This window comes from Puntigrus tetrazona, chromosome 3 (genome assembly GCF_018831695.1).
Source record: "Puntigrus tetrazona isolate hp1 chromosome 3, ASM1883169v1, whole genome shotgun sequence".
Classification (NCBI taxonomy): Eukaryota; Metazoa; Chordata; class Actinopteri; order Cypriniformes; family Cyprinidae; genus Puntigrus; species Puntigrus tetrazona.
The window spans coordinates 10869851-10888300 of NC_056701.1; the positions used below are offsets into that span (position 1 = coordinate 10869851).

Genomic DNA, 18450 nt, shown 5'->3' on the forward strand with positions numbered 1-18450 from the left:
TTGTGAAAATATTCTTTAATAAAGAAAGAAATGCAAACCCCTAGAAGTGTTGCAAAACTCACAAATTGTCTTCTTATTAAAAATGTTTTTATAATAAATGAAGCGGGAGAACTTTATGTTCTATGTCCATGTACATGGAATTCATTCTAAATTAATTTCAAGGAAAACTAAAACAACAGAAAAATAATCTTGCTGTGTGGTTTCATGTTTCTATGGCCTTTTAAACTGCCATAAATGATTGCACACATAATTGATTTGGTTTTACTTTATAGGGAATGTTTCAACTGTACTTACTCTTACTGTTACTCTTACAAAAACAAGGGTAGGAGGAGCTGGCAGTGCCCCCCCTTTAGTAACTTTGATGGAAAAACTTAAGTAATTGGCTAATATATCTTTTAAAAAATCCCCAATCAAAATATCTTCTTTTTTGTTCTACGCAAGAAAGGAAATATAGGGGAACTGGTGATGACAAAATTGTAACTTTTTAGGTGAACTATCACTGGGTTTGCCATGGAAGAGTTGCTACCAGGTTGTAGGAATGTTTTAGTAAAAATGTGTAGCTATCTGCTACTTATTGCACATTAATGATTGCTATGATAATTCTGTATGCGATTTCTATGGAGTTGCAATTTCACAGTTCTAATGTTCTGTTCTGTCGTATATTAGGGGTTAAATGGGCCGTAGTTGAACCGTGATACATATGGACCAGACCCCCCCAGTTAATGTTTTGCCAATTTACACTTTCAAGTGATTTTAAACCATAAGAACAAGAAACTAAAGAGAAATCAATTTGCAAGTTACATGCTTGAGACGGGAGACCTCTGCTCTAAGGAATGCAAGGCCTGGCTCAAAGATGGTCACAGTCTATGCTTATCTTCTCAAGGACGTAAAGCTCATAATACTCCATAAGAGCCCACCAGATGCCTGCGGTGACAGTGGTCCTCCACACTGTGCTCAACCAAGAACCATTAGGACTGCTAGCCCCATTTCCATACTCGAATCAATGGCAGAATATTTCACGCAAGTAGCCTGTTGCATGCATTTCTCTAATGGCTCTCCCTCTATTAGCGTTATGGGGATTGTAAAATGAGGCTGAGGGTGAGATTATAAAAAGGGCCTCTATATGAGATGTAATCATATCGGTTTACAGAAAACACACACAGCGTGGAGCCACACTTTTTTACGTGCTTTATAAAGCTGACAAGCTTTCCCTCGCGCACTATCATTTCTTTTAAAGTTCAAGCATTTCTTCTGCTTCACTCCGTTCCATATAAAGCTGTTTCTCATTAAGGATTAAACAGAGTTAGGTTCTCCATTCCCATAATTAAGGCATTCCTAAAATCTGTCTCCCCTCTTAAATCCCTTGGTCTAACCCTACACTTTTCCCAGTAACAAGGCATTCCACTGATTCGATACCTAGCACCTAACATCTCAAGGTGTGAGAGATGGTGGATTATGTACTTTAGTCTGTGTGTTTTGTTAAGAGCTGCACTCTTGTGTTCTTGACCTCCCCTCTTTGACCCTTTTGTCTTACTGCAAAATCCAATTTCAGGCCTCAGTAACCCTCTCTGATCCCGAATACTGAAGAAATTACAGTTTTAAGCTGGTCACTGATGAACACGCCCTTAATGCTGCGGGACCTGACACATCCATCAAAGACACTGCTCCGATCCGTGCTCCCACCTACGACCCTTGACATCTGACCTCTAGCCTGTCTGCCATGGCGGGTGCTGCTGAGGGCGGACCCACAAGACGGGGGCTAATTAGGTCAGATTGCGGCAAACTGTGCATTACAGCCAAAATTGGAAACACATGCTACAGCCCACAGAGAGAGAGGGAGAGAGAGAGAACACCAGGAAAGAGGTAATAGTGGTGCTGGGGGTGAAGAAAATGGGGGTAATGTAAGGTGGAGCGGTGGGATTCAGTAATGAAGGATCTATGAATTTGAAGTGTGTGAGGGGGGATAAAGAGAGGAAAAATTAATTTAATGAATGAATGACACCTCCATAAATCTAACCTCAGGCTCAGGAAAGCGTCTGTGGACAGCATACTAGTCTCCTTGACAGCTCCGCTATTTTCAATAATTGCTATAATGGCTATGTAACAGATTGTAATTGCTTTGATATTTGAGGTTTGAGGTGGGATATCCATTGCCATGGAAATAAATCTGATGTAGACACACACTACGAACAAGGGACAAAGAAAAACTTTTGGATAGCAAAAGTTTGAAAGAAGAATGTGTTAATATTAAGATTTGAATGATTAAATAATAAATAAAATGGGTATTACATTTGTTCAGTTACATTTGTTGTTAGTGTTATACAGTTATTCATATTAAATTACATTTTATGAAACTATTATTATTTCCCTATTGTTTTTGTAAGAGTAAAAAAACGTAATAAAAGTGATAATATTTTAATTACTATTGTTACTGTTATGATTAAATAAATATTACTGTATTTATTACTAACATTATTGTTTTAACAGTTTTTTATGTTTAAACTGCAATAGTTTCATGCATTTATGGGTAATTAATTAATTACCTAAAGGCAAAACAATTACTTTTAAATAAAATAAAAATTAACTGAAATAAAATAAAATCTTAAAAAACATTCAAAACAAGGAAACATCAATCATTTTTATTGGTCTACAAAAATAAGTAAATCTAATATTTTAAATAGTTCAAAAATACTCAAAAACTATTGTATCAATGTCACTAAAATAACACGGGTATAATGATAATAATCAGCATCTATTTATTGAGTACCTTTTGCAAAGCTCAAGGTCGTCTTACGTGAAAGGGATTGTCTTTTATCTGTGGTATGGTTTCGGCATCTGAAAGATGTGCAATTTCGTCAGAAGCTCTCGTGTATGACTCAACGTCAGTGACGTGCGGTGCGGTCCTCGTGTGATGAGTTGTGCTGTACAGGTGTTTGGGGTGTAGGGTGCTAAAAGGTCTTTCACAAAAACAAGTAAGGCTGGTTTACACTACTACTTGATAAGACCTTTTGTCTAATATGCAGAAATGTATTTTTATCCTCCAACGACAAGGTGTCAGAGCTCTCCGTGCGTGCGCGTATATGTTTAGCCATTTGAGTGCGAGTGTGTGAAAGAACTTTTGTACCTCTGCTTGAGTTTGTCCCTTCTTCCCCTTTCCACTTTTGTTCGCCTGTCATCTCACTCAATACCTCAGTGACTCCTCGCTCTCAATCATTCTCTGTTCCTGTGGCTCTCTCTCATTCTCACTCCTTCAATCTCACCAATACGCCCTGGGGTTGAAATATCTAAGTGCATACGAAACAAGTTCAGACAAAACCAGAGAGACAGAATAGTGTTAAGGAGGTAAAGACTGGGAGTGAATGACACTAAATGCAAAGAGGGAGGTACAGCGCCAGGAGAGGACAGGAGCAAAGATATGAGGGGGCTGGAACACATTTCAGACCTTTTCTGGGCTTTGTATTTGTGTGTGTGTGTGTGTGTGTGTGCTTACCTGTGTTTGTGTGTGTTAAATATGAAGTTCCACACCGGTTCCCCGTTCCTCATTTGAAAACCTCTTTTCTGTACCCCTCTCGTTCTCTTATTCTCTCCCCCATCTCTCTCATCCCCAAACTCTTTCACGGACAGTCTCACAGGGGCAGGGTTGTAACAGAACACTTCTCCCTTTTGTCTCCTTTCTTTTCCTTATCCTTTCATCTTTTTAAACTTTCTGGGGAAATGGGTTTTGGTGGGATGGAAATTTCTGCTAGGTGAAAGGAGGAGAGAGGAGGGGAGAACGAGAGATGGAGAATCGAGGGAAGGCAATGTACGTCTCCTGCTATAAAGGGCCGGTTGGCGCTGTAGTAAAAAAAAAAAAAAAAAAAAAAACCTGAGGAAATTGCTTTAACAAATTGCCCCCCAATTCAAGAGCTGCACGGCCCCAAAATCCAGCTCGTTCAGACCACCATAAACTGACATGAAATAGCTACAGTAGTCAACTTTGAAGCGGATCAAAACCTTTCATCAAAGTCGTCCTAAAACCTAAATGTGTTCTTGTCTCAGGACAACTTTTTTGATCCAAAATGCTGATAGATTACTTTAAGCGAAATTCTGCTGTCTGCTACTTTTCTTTACATTTATTAACAACTAAAAGGTCATAAAGTTCAGGATGCACTTGCTTGGGGTGATTAGTTTTGACTTAAACTCAGTCAACTGACAATAAATCAGTTCCTACGACAGTCCATCCATTAGATTCAAGCCATTTTCCACTCTTTCTTGTTTTTCGTTATGAGAACTCTCAACACCCACCGCCAGCAGATGGTCCTCGTCCTTTTTTTTCCTCCACCATAATGTCTTCTTTCACTCTGTCCATTCCTCTTCTTCTAAACCAGCCCTCTTTCACTCCCACTGGCTGTTGTCCCCTCACCGCCTTTCATGAAGATACCTTACCTTACTTCAGCACTCTAACCTTCTCGGCGCGAGAATTTCGGCATTCACTTTTTTTTTTTTTTTTTACCTTCATTTCGGATCAAACTTCGCTCATTTACAGCTTAAAGTCTGCCATTTGTGATCTGACTGCTGGAAAAGTAGAGTTGACGCTAATGCTCGCAGTGTCAGAGGTGTATTACTGCTCATGTTGTTCACCGCTTGCATGCCAATCCTCCAGAAACTCGCGCGTAAAGAACGACCTGAGATTAAAAGGCGCGTTTTAAACAGATAAGCGTGGAAGTACAACTCGACGTGGACCTTCTCAGACTGGACGTTGGAGATGATATGGGAGGCTTCTGCCGTTTCAACTACGTGAATCAAGAGTTCTTCTGGACATTTCGTTGATTTTGCGTGAAACTGACAGACTGTATTATCAATGTGGTTTTCGCCGAAGATACGCGTGGCCCGAGACTCACCTAAACGGTAGGTGCTGCGTGATTCCAAAGACACTTAACATGTTTTTTATACTTCTGATAACATCTGAAGTGGTGTAATGACAGATACGGTTTATTTGGGTTATTTTTTCGTAAATTTAACGTTGAAGCAGGTGTTGGTCGGACTCGTTGACAGGTTGTCAAGCTTTGGAATTAGCAGAACGAAAATGAATCATTCTGTCGAGTCGAATCTTTACGCTGGATCTGATGAACCGGTTCTCAAAATATTTCGTTCACTGAATTCAATCCGACCGAGTCTCTCAGTGAACCGAGTCTCTTTCGATACACGAGCTGATAGTTTGTATTACAAAAACAGCTCTTATAATAAGCTTTTATTAAAACATCCTTTCCGTCCAACTGATGTAGATACATTTCAGTATTGTTTATTGCAAATTCCATTTAGGTAAATAATTTTTTTAATGAGCCGAAACCTGGCTAAAACAAACTGGACAACACATCACATTGTATAAAAAAAATGAAACTGCAGTTTGTCTTAACATGTACAGTTTTGTTCACCCAAACTAGTAGAGCATGTAATATGAGACCCCATCATCACGTACAGTAATTTATCAGCGGTTCGTTTAGGAGCGATCGGAAACGATTTCTTCAAAAGAACCTATTCTTAAAAAATGAGTTGTGCTCTTGATTACCAGTCGGAATTAAAACGATCGTGAGAAGCTATTCCCCGGGCCCAGAAAGAGATGACTGAAAACTATTTTGGCGAAAGACCAAGTATGTTTGAATGTCATATTTTTCAACAGTAGCCGCTACCGACTCGACCAAACTAGAAACTGAATTGAGTTCAACGGCGTCGTCCTGTCACCCGCTTGCAGTTTGCGGTTAAATCGACGCTCTTCGCTCTCTAATGTACAGTTCAGGTGTGCAAAGTTTGTTTACCTGTCTGCCCGTGCTGTTCGTATCTCTAAAAGTGTCTGAAGTCAATCCAGCGTGTTGTTTAACCTAAGTGCGTTTTTGTTTTTGCATAAGCAATTTCTCAGAATGACATCTTAAACAGTCCAATTGGATTTATTGTGTGGGGACTATCCTTCGGGGTAAAGGCTTAAAAACGAACGCATGTTGGGTCTGCATTGCGAGGGTAGCAGTTTGTCAGTGTTAATGTGTTTACACAGTAGAGTTAAAGGGTGGGAGCTGGCAGCCATTAAAACAATAATTAACACACATGCACATCCTGTCAGTCACCTGCTCAGCTAGCCTATAAAAACAGAAACGAAAACAGAGGTCCACAACCTTTGTTTACTACATAATGAATGTTTATGTAACTGTTTTCTCATCCCTGTGTAACACATAAAAAGCCCCTGAGACGGTGCAAGTGAGAATAAAGCTACAGGTATTTATTCCTCCGGTTATCTAGGCAGGATCTGAAGCAGACCAAAGTCTTTTCTCAGAGAGAGAGAAAGAGAGAGAGAGAGAGAGGGAAAGTGTGGATGGAGATTATCCTGTAGTATGTGTTGCTCAGTGTGTGGTAGCCATTTTCAGATGTGTTCAAGCTACCGATTTCTCAACTGCAGCACAGTGCCTTTGATCAGAAACATCTGTACAGCGATTTAGACACGAAAATTAAAAGAGGAAAGAGGAGGGACAATGTATGTTTGTCTTGCAATAATAATCCCTGACTGCCAAGAATGTTTGTTTTTTCCTCTCAAAAGGAAAGATGTCTATCATCTTCTTTTTCTTTTTTATAACATTGAAGAGGTAAAATAATTGTTTACCTCTTTTTAACCAAGAGGTTTATTTATAATTCAGTTTTACACAACCGCTGTGGATGTTTTGATTCTCTCAGTTTGTAGCTTTAAGACTCCATGCAAACTTACCAATATGCATGTTATGATTGGCACGGCCCCATCTTTCAGTTAAAGCCTTATCGCTAACGTCTGCTATAAAGACATATTCATAAATCCACACAAACTACAGCGATGCAATTATGGAGCTATACAAATACTAACAAAGTTGAAAAAAAAGTTGAATCCTCTTCCTTATTTGACTGGGTTTGGTCTGGGAAGATTGCTAAACACTACTGAGTACTAATGTGTAAAATCTGACTGGTCATTGGTTTATATTTTGAACTGTTTTGTGTAATAAGACTTTTTTGAAAGCTGGAAGTTATTACTACAATAAAATGTTTATTTGATTACTTAAAAAAATTATTATAATAATAAAAGAAATATATGTATGTGTGTGTGTGTGTATATATATATATATATATATATATATATTAGGATATAAATGGAAACGAAAAGAATTTACAGTTAGATATTGTCATGTCATGACCTGTTTAACTTGATTTTAAATCCTTGTCTTTACGTTTCATTTTCTCTCCAATTCTTTGTGGCTTGATATGGGAGTTCAGACTGTGCTGCGTTGGACGCTTATGGCCGAGTGTATAGGGTGAGTGGGACAATGGGAAAATTCCAAAATTGTCAGTCACGTCAAGTCTGAACAAGGGGGTTGTAGAGTGTCTATCATGAGTCACGCTTTTGTGTTCAGATTGGAGAGGATGAATAATAAAGGCCATACATCTGCAATAATTGATTTGACAGGCTTGTTATAGTGTGATAGTGGTAGTGGATCCTCTAGTTGATTTCCAGTGAAACGAGAATATTCTTAGGTTTTCTGAAGTTTTCAGGAGCATGACGTCGACAATAGAATGAAGTGGGTGAGCCAAAGTGTTTGTCTAAGGTGGGTTTTGTCTAGAAGATGGCAGATTACGCTTGTCATGGGGGTGGGAGTAGTGGATCAGATCAAAGATATGCGTGGATGTGTGCGCACAGGTTCCTGTGAGGTAGAGTGCATAAGATTGGGTTAAACATGAGGGTTCATTGTGTTCAGGAGCTTGCCGTTTTTTTTATGTGAGGCTGGAGGCTCATTTTTTAAACCGTGCGTAAGGAGAGGAGAGAAAGTGCAGGGCTTCTCAGGATGGCAGAGTTCGTGAAGCATGTCATTGCTGCAAATGGAGCGCACTGATGAAGTGGTTCTGCATGTCGCCCAGCGTCTACAGATATGCCTCCTGCACGTGTGTCTGCCTGCCTACTGTTTGTGTTCCCGTTCCAAAGCAAACATACGCATTAACCAGCAAGCCTTCCTCTCAGGTCACACACACATGCATGCACTACACCCTTTTTTTACTTGGGTTGCACATACACACACACGTATACGACGCCTTCAACCATGAAAAATGCTTTTATTTTTTCACATAACTTGTGTTAATAAGTCTTTTTATGCAGTAAAAATGCAGTTTATGCATTTGATAGAAGAACTTTGTTCAAATTACTATGTTTCACACGTTTTTTTAATGTCTGTGTCATGTAAGTCTCCTAAAACATCAGACAGTTTGACCTTTTTTATGACAAGGCAAGATAAGTTCAGTTTACTTAAAAAATGCCATGTGGTGAGACTTCTAAAAACTTAACGATATTATTCTGAATAGAAAAAAATAGTGCTTTCAAATGATTAATCGCATCCAAAATAAATTTTTTGTTTACATAATATATGTGTGTATGTATTATGTGTATATATGAATAAAAACATTATTAAATATAAAAAATCATTATATATTATAAAATAAGAATATGAGTAGATAAATGTGTAAATATTTTCAAAATATATGCTGTATGTGTGTGCATTAACATATACATAATAAATATACACAGTACACATACATAATGTGAACAAAACCTTTTATTTTGGATGCGAGTAATCATAAGTAATGATTTGACAGTACTAATATTTTTTAAATGTGTCTAGTTATAGATTAATATGTATGTATATAATCACATACCTGAGGTGTAGCGGAAATAATTTAGTAATTTATTTAATGGTTACGTCACATGACATTTTTTTAATTCATTAAATTTGAATGAACATTTTTTCATTTACCTTTTAATCTATATATTAAAGCAATAACCAAAAATTTATTTTTCCATGCAGTCATATATGTAACTTCATTTCCGCTGTCAGCAACATGCTGGGACTTACTGATACTTGTTTTGATATTGTAGCCGTCTGTAGCATGTCAGACGTAAAATATATGATTCTGTCATTTTTTGTGATTTGTGAAAGACTGTGAAAGACTATAAAAGACTTTGCGAAAGGCTATAAATCTCTCTGTGAAAATACCTGAAATGCTCATCTTACGCACAAGCCCCGTAAGCAGGTATATTTGCATTTAAAAGACGATAGAGCCTCGTTTGCACGTAGCACACCTGTTCCTGCGTTGAACGTAAACAGGAAGTAAGCACTTATACATATAGTGCGCCATGTCCCGGCATGCTTACGTATAGACTTGGTGGCATTCTTTTTCCTGTGTGTGACCGCAGGCTAACTAGTCAATTGTATGCGAGTGTGTTCGTTTGGTTTGAGTGTTATCAGAAAGCGGTGTCCGGGGCGGGGTGCTGTTATTATGAGTGTCATAAGCGGTGATTTTGCACTTCACACACAACCCTTCTGTCCACCCACTCTCTCCCTACGAGCGTAATGATTATCTCTTCTCAAATGAACAGTCACAGTACGCTGACTTTACTTGCCCTCGACCCCCTCCTGCATTCTAGTGTGTCCCGCCTGGGGAAACCCAGGAGGAGTTTTCTCGGGTTGAAGCCACATCACTGACATTCTGAGCATTCTTCTTTTCTTGAACTCTCTTTCTTTCTAAATGCCTCTCCTTCCCTCATCTCTCAGCACAACAATAACAGGATCGGTGAGTGATTTACACCTGGCCTTAACATTGGACAGGTCGACTGCAACCCTCACTGTATCATCAGCAAGACGACTCCAGGTCCACTCTAGGTCTATTGTGTCACATTTCTCTGGTCAAATTCCTGCTTAAAAGCACATTTTCTGCATTTTCTGCACCTCATGCCTTACGTGCATTATGTAGTTTGCACTCATTTTTGAATACGTTTAGTGAAAATGTGGCCCTGGACCGCTAAAACATCATGAATAAATAAGCTTTACATGTTCGAATAGGACAATATTTGGCTGTAATACAATCATTTGAAAATGTGGAATCTAAATGGGTGCAAAGAAATCTATATATTGAGAAAGTTGCCTTTAGAAAGTTGTCCAAATGAACTGTTTTGGTTTCCACAAAAATAATAAGCAACACAAATTGAGCACAAAATCATATTTGAATGATTTCTGAAATCTTACTGACCCTAATCTGTTGATCCCAAACAGTAGCATGCATTTTATATATTGTTTGATATTTTGGTTTCTGTACTGAATTAATCTTTTCAACCCTCTCCTCACAACTTAAGTGTGAATATTATTTTAATTGAACAATGTGACAAAAATGCCAATGATGAGGCACATTTATAATTTGTTACGTGATGGTTTTGCTTCCACCTGGTGGTTGAGAGTGTTGAGAGTTTGCTTTTTAGTGCTGAAAGTAAAAGGAAGAGCGTTTATCATCCATCAGAGTTTTACTCTGACCCCTACTAAATAAGCACATAAATCCCTACCTCTGGGCCAGTAACCACCCAGGAGCTTGTCTTAGGTAGAAGACTGCTGAACTTTGGCGTTCCTGTCAATAAATAACCCAAATCTCAGAGGTATTCTCAGCCATGCTAAGAGTCGTATTACAGAAGTGTGTGAATATGGGATCATCAGGTCAAACGTATGGAAAAGGTATAAGACAAGCCAAAACAATAAAAACCTACAAAAATAGCATAAAAGATGATAAAAATGAGCATTTGAGGCCCAAAGCATTATCATCTTCTTTTATTTATTCTGCAGTAAATTGGCATCTTTTTGTTTGCCTCAGTCATGCTCATAATCTGTGAAATTTACAACCTTTTCCACACATACCAGGGTTGTTTGTGGTCTCATGTGAAACTAGGCCAGCACCAGACCAACACTGTTAGTGGCTTTATTTCAAACGGAGCTTTGCCAGACGTCGGCTAGCCGGTGACTTCATGTCTGCGCCAACCAACCGGAGCAGGCGATAGTGAAGCAAGTTTGCGGCTCCATTCTCCCTCTGCACAGACATGAATCTGCTGCTTGCAATTTTGCATCTTTTTTCCACTAGCATATGCCAAAGCTGTAAAGCTATAGTTTTACAGTTTTAGGCTTATTTTACCTTATTTTTATGAGCTGGCATTGAGCCTGTTCTTTTGAATACCTGTTTCCGCTCGAGAATAAAAAAGTAATAGTAATTACAAATTTTATTTCCCAATTGTGATTTTACATCTGTCACTTTATTTCCTATTTTGAAGTCAGCATAAAATGCAACGCTACCTATCTATTTTCCAAATGCATGTTACAGATCTTATTGTGAGCAATTCATTTCTAGTGAGGTATGTGGGACCTTTCTGGTAAACACCATCGCTTTATTACAATTAACAGCAAGATTGCATTCAGATCTGCTGCCATCCAATCAACAACCATTCAGAAGACCTAAGCAATCAATCAACAATAGTGTTGCAAAAAGGTGTAAAATTTCTCGTAAACTTTGGAATCATTCCAGGAATTTTGGAAACGTTCCAGACTTTTTTGGAAAGTTGTAAAAAAGTTACAGGAAATTTTCCACACTTTGTAACCCTAATCAACACTTACACTCTAGGTAATCGATAGGCACGTAGAAAAAGCTAACTGTGAAAAAGGTCTACAAATTGGTCCAACATCATGACACACACCCACCACACTCACAGTTGTATCAAAATATCTGATGAGAGATGTTTAATGGGTTAGTTCACCCAAAAATGAAAATCTGCTAATTAATTAGTCACTCTCATGTTGTTCCAATCCCGCAAGATCTCAGTTTATCTTCAGAATGAAATTAACATCCAGAAATGTAGCAAGGAGATTACGAGAAGTTACGAGAATATTTCTTTTAGCAAAGAAAGCTGACAGAACAGCTTACACTGTTTGCGTTCAGTAGATACTCTCCAAAATGGCACCAGAAGATGAATCGTTGAATAAAATGATTATTTGTGTTTTCTTTGCATACAAAAAATTTGTTTGTAGTTTCCTAAAATTGCGGTTCAACCCCTGATTACACATAGATTACTGATTTCTTTACTACGTTTCTGGAAACTGATTGTGTTAATTCCATTGCTGTCTATGGGAGGGTTAAAGAGCTCTCAGAATGCATCCGTTAAGTTTAATAATGTAATTAATTTTACCACTCTAAATTCTAAACAATCCAAAGTAAATTTGCGTGATGTCATCTTAAACTGTTCTTTCTCTTCATGCGTTTTCTAATTCTCGCTTTTTTTTATCAACTCATAGTTGACACGTCTTGGGAGTGATGCACTGGCTTCCCCTGGTTGCCATGGTGATCGCCTCGGCCCTGCCTTTCCCTCAAAGTCCTGTGCCCAGGCTTGTTGCCGCAATGATAGAGCCTGGCAGAAACAACAGCAACAGCAGCAGCGTCCCAACAGCTAACATCAGCATGCCGACCAACTCCTCAGTGGACCACGACTCTTCTCACAACAACTACAGCACACAAGACAGAACAGAAGCTCCTCACAGAACAGACGATAAGCAGAGCACAATTGAGGAGGACCGTATATCCAAAGGTAGAGAAAATCTTCTAACAGGTAGGACTACCGGAGCAGATGCCTCCAGGCCGCATTATTCTAGGAAATACAAATCACAAAAAATAGCCAGTTCCCAAAGCAACGATATTCTCAAGGACTATCAGCTTGAACCTAGTCAGTTCCATGAACAAAGCAGTATTGAGGCAGAGACTTTTCTTAAAAATGACAGGAGCGCAAGAAGTGAACTGAAAGATGGGCCTCTTGAAGGTCCGAGCTCTCCAGGGCAGGAACATCTGGATGAAGCTCAGACAAATGCAAAAGAGTTGCTGCAGCAATCTGGAGGCTTTGGGTTTGATGACATAGGCCTTCGAGAAGAAGATCAGCTGCTTTTGCTGGACGCCCATCCACGGGTGCTCTTCTCCCCAGCCCTTTCCCCACCCAAACACCCGCCACTGCTCTTAATGCTAGAGTTGGGCTTATTGGCCGATGACGTTGAGGACGAGGAAAGCCACATGATGGATGCTACCACGTCTGGTCACGGAGGCGACAAAGAAACATACAGGAACTTACTCTTGGGTCTCTCTGATTCTGACGGCCCCATTCCAGGGGTCCGGCGCAAGCGTCAGGCCGCCCACAGCGCACAGGGCATCGAACGCTCCGTCTGCGAGGCCGAAAGCGGGTGGGTGACCAACAAGAGGACGGCGGTGGACTTCCGGAGCAACACAGTCACTATTCTGCAAGAGATCCAAACCCAGACGGGACCTCTCAAGCAGTATTTCTACGAAACAAAATGTCGTAAGCCTGATCCAAATAGGAAAGGTGAAGTGCAAGCGGTGGAGGGAGCCGGCTGCTTGGGGGTGGATAAGAAACACTGGATGAGCAGGTGCGAAACCAAGCAGTCATACGTACGTGCGCTCACCTCGGATGAAACCAAGAGAATAGGGTGGAGGTGGATCCGTATTGACTCCTCCTGCGTTTGCGTGCTGCTCACTAGAGGAACGTACTACACTGAGAAGAAGTTGGAGAGGGGAAGAGAGCGAGAAGGCAGAAGGTACCGATAGCTCAGACTGTCTGAATAAAGGATTGACGCGGAGTTGAAAGATCATATGAATTAAGGAGCGTTTAAGGGAGTGTATCTGTTCTGGTCCACTGTGTGGGGGATATTTTTTTTCCAGATGTTCCTGCATCTCGCTTGACAATCTCCCTGTGTCTCACTGAGGGATAGTCATAAAATCACCCTCATGTTGCTCAAAACCTGTATGATTTATTTTTTTTCCTGTGGAACACAAATGAATACAGTGGAGTTTTTTTGGACACTAAGTCACTCTTAAAGATGTTTGAATTTCATTGCATATACTGAAAATCAAACCAATTGGCATCTGCAAACAAATATTGGAGTTCATTTAAATAACATATATGACGTTATATATGATGTTACTCAGAGTTTGACTCCCAAAAGGACTTTTTGTTCTGGTTTTAAACAAAATTTAAAGATCAATAACCAAGACTAGCGTGCATGTGGGATTAAAAAAAAAAATAACCTCGTTTTGATATTTTTTTTAACATGCAATGCAAAAAAAAAAAAGATATTTTTAAATGTGGCTTAAGTGTCCAAATACTTTATATTTAGTGCATTTTATACAACAAAGCCTGCTGACTTTCAAGTTGTCACGCTTCAAAAAAGTACTATTAAAATGGTCCACGGATATGAAATGCATCAAAGTCCCTTTTAAGGATAATAAGTTCACTCTGCAGCCATATTTTCAATGCCTTAAGGTGGATGTTTTAAAGGATTATTTCAATTCCAGAATAAAAAAATTCCTGAAATTGTACTTATCCCAGTGTAACTCAAGATGTTCGTGTCTTTCTTTCTTCAGTTGAAAAGAAATTCTTTCTTCAGTTGAAAAGATTTTTGAGGAAAACATTCCAGGATTTTCCTCCATAATGGACTTAAATGGGAATGAACGGTTTAGATTCTAAAATGCAGCTTGAAAGATCTAGTGCCGATCTCATGCATAATTTTTTACCCTACCCTACCTTTTTAAACTAAAGCACACAGACAAAAAACTAACCATGTGTGTCCATTCCAATTACCTAATGCGCATTTGTGGTTAATTTTTTTTTTTTTCTTAGAAAAAGACTTTTTTAGTTTTGCTAGATAAGACCCTTGTTTCGTGGCAGGGATCATGATGCAAAGATCTGCCACTTCATGGCTTAAAATGTTTTCCTCAAAAACCTTCATTTCTTTTCGACTGAAGAAAGAAAGACATGAACATCTTGGATGACATGGGGGTGAGTACATTATGAGGAAAATTTTATTCTTGAAGTTAACTAATCCTAAAGGTATGCAAGACCAGCTCTTACCTATGTGAACAGGAAAATAACTGGCAAATTAACAATTAATTAATATACTTTAAGACATGAACCGTCCCATCAATGCTGTTTTTAAGGCACTATAAAGCATATTTTAAAGGTTGGTCCTGATCTCACATTCATATGAAAAACAGGTTCATAGCTACCATTCGTAGCAATAAAAGTGAACTGTCTAGGGTAATAATATACAGTCTTTGGTGAAATTCCAAGTTTTCTGAAGTCATGTAAGCATGAGGTTTAAATTGAAGTCGTTCACTTGTTTTTATCTAGGTGCGTTCACTGTAACCTATTTGGCGTTTCAAGAAACAGTATACGGGTTTGAAGTGAAATGAGGTGGCGATGAGTTCCTCCGCGTACACGTCTCGCTAGGCCAGTGTGTAAACTCACACAAACAAGAAAACCTCAATACTGAGATCAATTCTTTTTTTTCGTATATATTGTTGCATTTGTTTTATTGTATCTATAGTATACAGACAATAAGTTATTACTGTTGAATTAGCACGTAAGCGTAAGTACTTGATATTAATATATTTCTGTACAATATGTGAAACATATACATCATGCAAATATGTGCGTATTTATAATAACCAAAAAGGAACCGAGCTGTATAGAGGTCAGCAGAATTTGTAATCGCAGACGAGGGCTTTCTCATAAGTGTCCTTCAAACGCCTGTCTCAAAACATGTGCCTCTTCAGATTCAGTGTCAGCTGCCATGGTTCACCCATGTACTGTTCACTCAGAAAATGTTACAGAAATACAGTCAAAATATGAAATGTCCCCGGTTACTGTATTAAGAAAGCTGTGGAAGTCAGAACACGGGGTTTGATGTCATTTTTCACATTGAGTCATTGTAATAAAGTATTATGTAATCTTTGTAAGGTAGATACTTTTGTATATGATTTTTTTTTTACTAAGTAGACGGAAGAGCAAGAGGGCCTTATACAAAGTAAAATATATGAATATGTGATTGTAGTTCTATTTGTTTTATAATAAAAAAAAACAGGAAGTACTTTGATTTGCAGTGGTGGAATTTAAAACAAACCTCTTAGCATGTGAAAATCACGAGCACGCCGAACTCCTCAGGACCATTAGGAACACTTTATTTTATTTTGATTTTCATCATTATCATCATTATCATTATTGTTTATTTTTGCAGACATCATTTTCAATTTGAATCACTGTCATCCTCATCAACAGTAATGGTTTGTTTTTAAATCATAACACAATTTTGTCAAAATTTACACATACAAGTAGCATATTTTTAATGACCATGTTTTTTTTTTGTAATATTTCATATTTACGCTTTAAACTAGATAAAATTAAATTACAGTCAGAATTATTAAATGAACATGTACATACAGTTATTCAATACATACATAAAGAAAATAAATATAGTTATCATAAAAATAAAAAATAAAAATGAAAATACACACATTTTACAAATTGTTCCCCAAGCTCTTAACCTCATATGTTAATGTACACATAATTTTTTATTTTTAACTTCATATTGTCTTATTCCCCGAAGGTTTTAGTTCGTTGTCGTCTTGGTTGTTTGACATGCATCGCAACACAGAAGCTAAACGTTTTCTCCCACCCCGTCCCCCCGTTTCTCCTCCTCTCCTCCTCCTCGGTTCACCTCTTGTCGTCTTTTTTATGGCTTGCGTTGTTAGAATGATTCTGTCCATCAGGACTCATGTCTGCTGGTCACTTGCCTTTGTCCGCAAGCATCTATCTATCTGCCACCACCAGCTTCCCTTCATTTGCTGACTCTCTCTCTCTGCTGACCTTTAGCCTTTTAATCTAAATGTTTGAAGATTGGAAAAAAAAAACACCTAGTAGTAATTGAGCAAGAAATGTGCCCCTGGCAGCCTCGCGGGGTAGATCTCGCTGCGGTCTTTCTCAGCTTGTGCTGATTGAGAAACACGTACAGCGAAGTCTTGGCCTCACACAGCCTGGCCCGTCGACTGTGCTCTTAAGTACACTTCCTCTGAACCTTACCGTATGTAAACATCCCTGAAGTCCAGGTTGAGTTGCCACAAACATCCTTTGCTATCGAGAGACTCGAGAGACCAAATTGCAGACGGTCAACGAAAGCCATTCTGAGGAACTTAGGGCTGCGGGCAGCGCCATTGAAACGAAGGATGGAAAGACGAGAGAGTTCATCTACAGATGTCCCATCAGCACAGACACAGGAAGTGAGAAGAGAGAACGACAGAAAGAAAAATTAAACAGTCATCCGATTCCTCCAACCATCCCATCTCTTACCACTCTCCCGTGTCGTACATTCTTCATGTCTTTTGTCCTTTTTTTAGTTTGCTCTTTTTTTTTCTCTTTCTCCATCCCTCTTCTGTTATTGCAGAATGGTCAGACCAGTAGAGTTATATTTATAAATGTATATATTCATTGCTTTTTTCTGCTTATCCCCCCTCCTCCCCGTGAATGAAATGTAAAGCCGGTTCCAGCTCTCTGACAACGGCGCCTCCTGTGTGCGACAGACAGAATTACGACACATTGTCACCATTTCCTGTTCTGACCTTCATCAATAAAGTCTGATTTATAGAAGCCAGTTTGCAACACATAAGAAAATAAAAATCATGTCGTAACTGGGATGAAGAGAAATTTATTTTATCTTGTTGAAATTATGATGAAAAAGGTCACTTAACTTTCTAAATTTGAGTTAAATCAAAAAAATTTAATTTCAAATAATACAATTTAACAATGCATTATCATTTTTCCTTGCAGTGAAAGTGGGCTTCCATTTAGATGGAATCTGCAGACAGTTTTTTTCTGATCTGAATTTGGGAGAAATTGTGGATTTTACACCAGCTGAAAGTGTTAAATGAGCTTAAAAGTATTGCAATATTTGCAAAAAAAGGAAAAAACGAGGGGTGTTTGTGTGTGAAGAGGTTTTGTTGCCACAGACAGACATGTGGGCCTGATAATGATTCACACACAAACACAAACCAAAAGCACACGATGAATGTCAATAAAAACATGAAAAGCGACATCCTTTCCAAAACAAGTTTAATGACACAGACATATAAAGGGCATGCAAAATACGGAGGTGTCTACTCAACAGAACGCTAAACGTGCTTCAATCAAACTCATAAATGAGCAAATTGTCCTGATTTGGTATTTAAAGGCATCAGCAGAGGGTAATCATCGGTGGTGGTGTACCACAAATCTTGAGGCCCTGCCCACACAGTCTTTAAATACTTCCATAACATACTTTTCTCTTTATCCTGTTCTGTTTAAAAAAAAAATGTGTTTAGCTTTCTAGATTTAAAAAGTCTGTTAGGCTAGAACAAGTAATTTTTTTATACAGTAATATATGTAATGCAAAATTTTTCTCTCTCTCTCTCTCTCTCTCTCTCTCTCTCTATATATATATATATATATATATATATAAAGCTAGGTAGCCTCACCTTTGCAGTCCCTCAACAGGAGTAGGTCCTCACTGAGCCAGACTCTGCCCTTGGAGATGCTGTACAAACAGATAAGTGAGAGATGTAGTTGTAAAATGTATTTCTAAACGGCATTATACAGAATTCAGTTCGGCAGCACTTTCTCATAAGGAAACAATCTTCTTACAACATTTATCTGAAAGCTAACACAACATCCCTCCGTCAAACGGTTATTCCAGACCTAATTGCGGGGATTTCCACAAAGCCTCGCTTATCTTCAAG

General features: G+C 38.6%; 2 protein-coding genes across 2 annotated transcripts in view; one reads left to right on the top strand and one right to left on the bottom strand.

The window, feature by feature from the left end:
* Positions 1-4386: 4386 nt before the first annotated feature.
* Positions 4387-15773, top strand: LOC122341641. Its single transcript, XM_043235139.1, has 2 exons — positions 4387-4887; positions 12141-15773. The coding sequence occupies exon 2, from the start codon at positions 12160-12162 to the stop codon at positions 13450-13452; it is 1293 nt and encodes a 430-aa protein (XP_043091074.1). The 5' UTR covers positions 4387-4887; positions 12141-12159; the 3' UTR covers positions 13453-15773.
* Positions 15774-15847: 74 nt separating this feature from the next.
* ppfia3 (PTPRF interacting protein alpha 3) overlaps positions 15848-18450 on the bottom strand; it is a 34863-nt gene continuing 32260 nt past the window's right edge. Inside the window, 2 exon segments of the mRNA XM_043235138.1 lie at positions 15848-17246; positions 18190-18248. Of these exon segments, the coding sequence (XP_043091073.1) occupies positions 18202-18248 (47 nt within the window). The 3' untranslated portion in view covers positions 15848-17246; positions 18190-18201.

Bases quoted from the DNA above. Each gene is read 5' to 3' on its own strand.
- LOC122341641 (XM_043235139.1), top strand. From the start codon at position 12,160: ATGCACTGGCTTCCCCTGGTTGCCATGGTGATCGCCTCGGCCCTGCCT.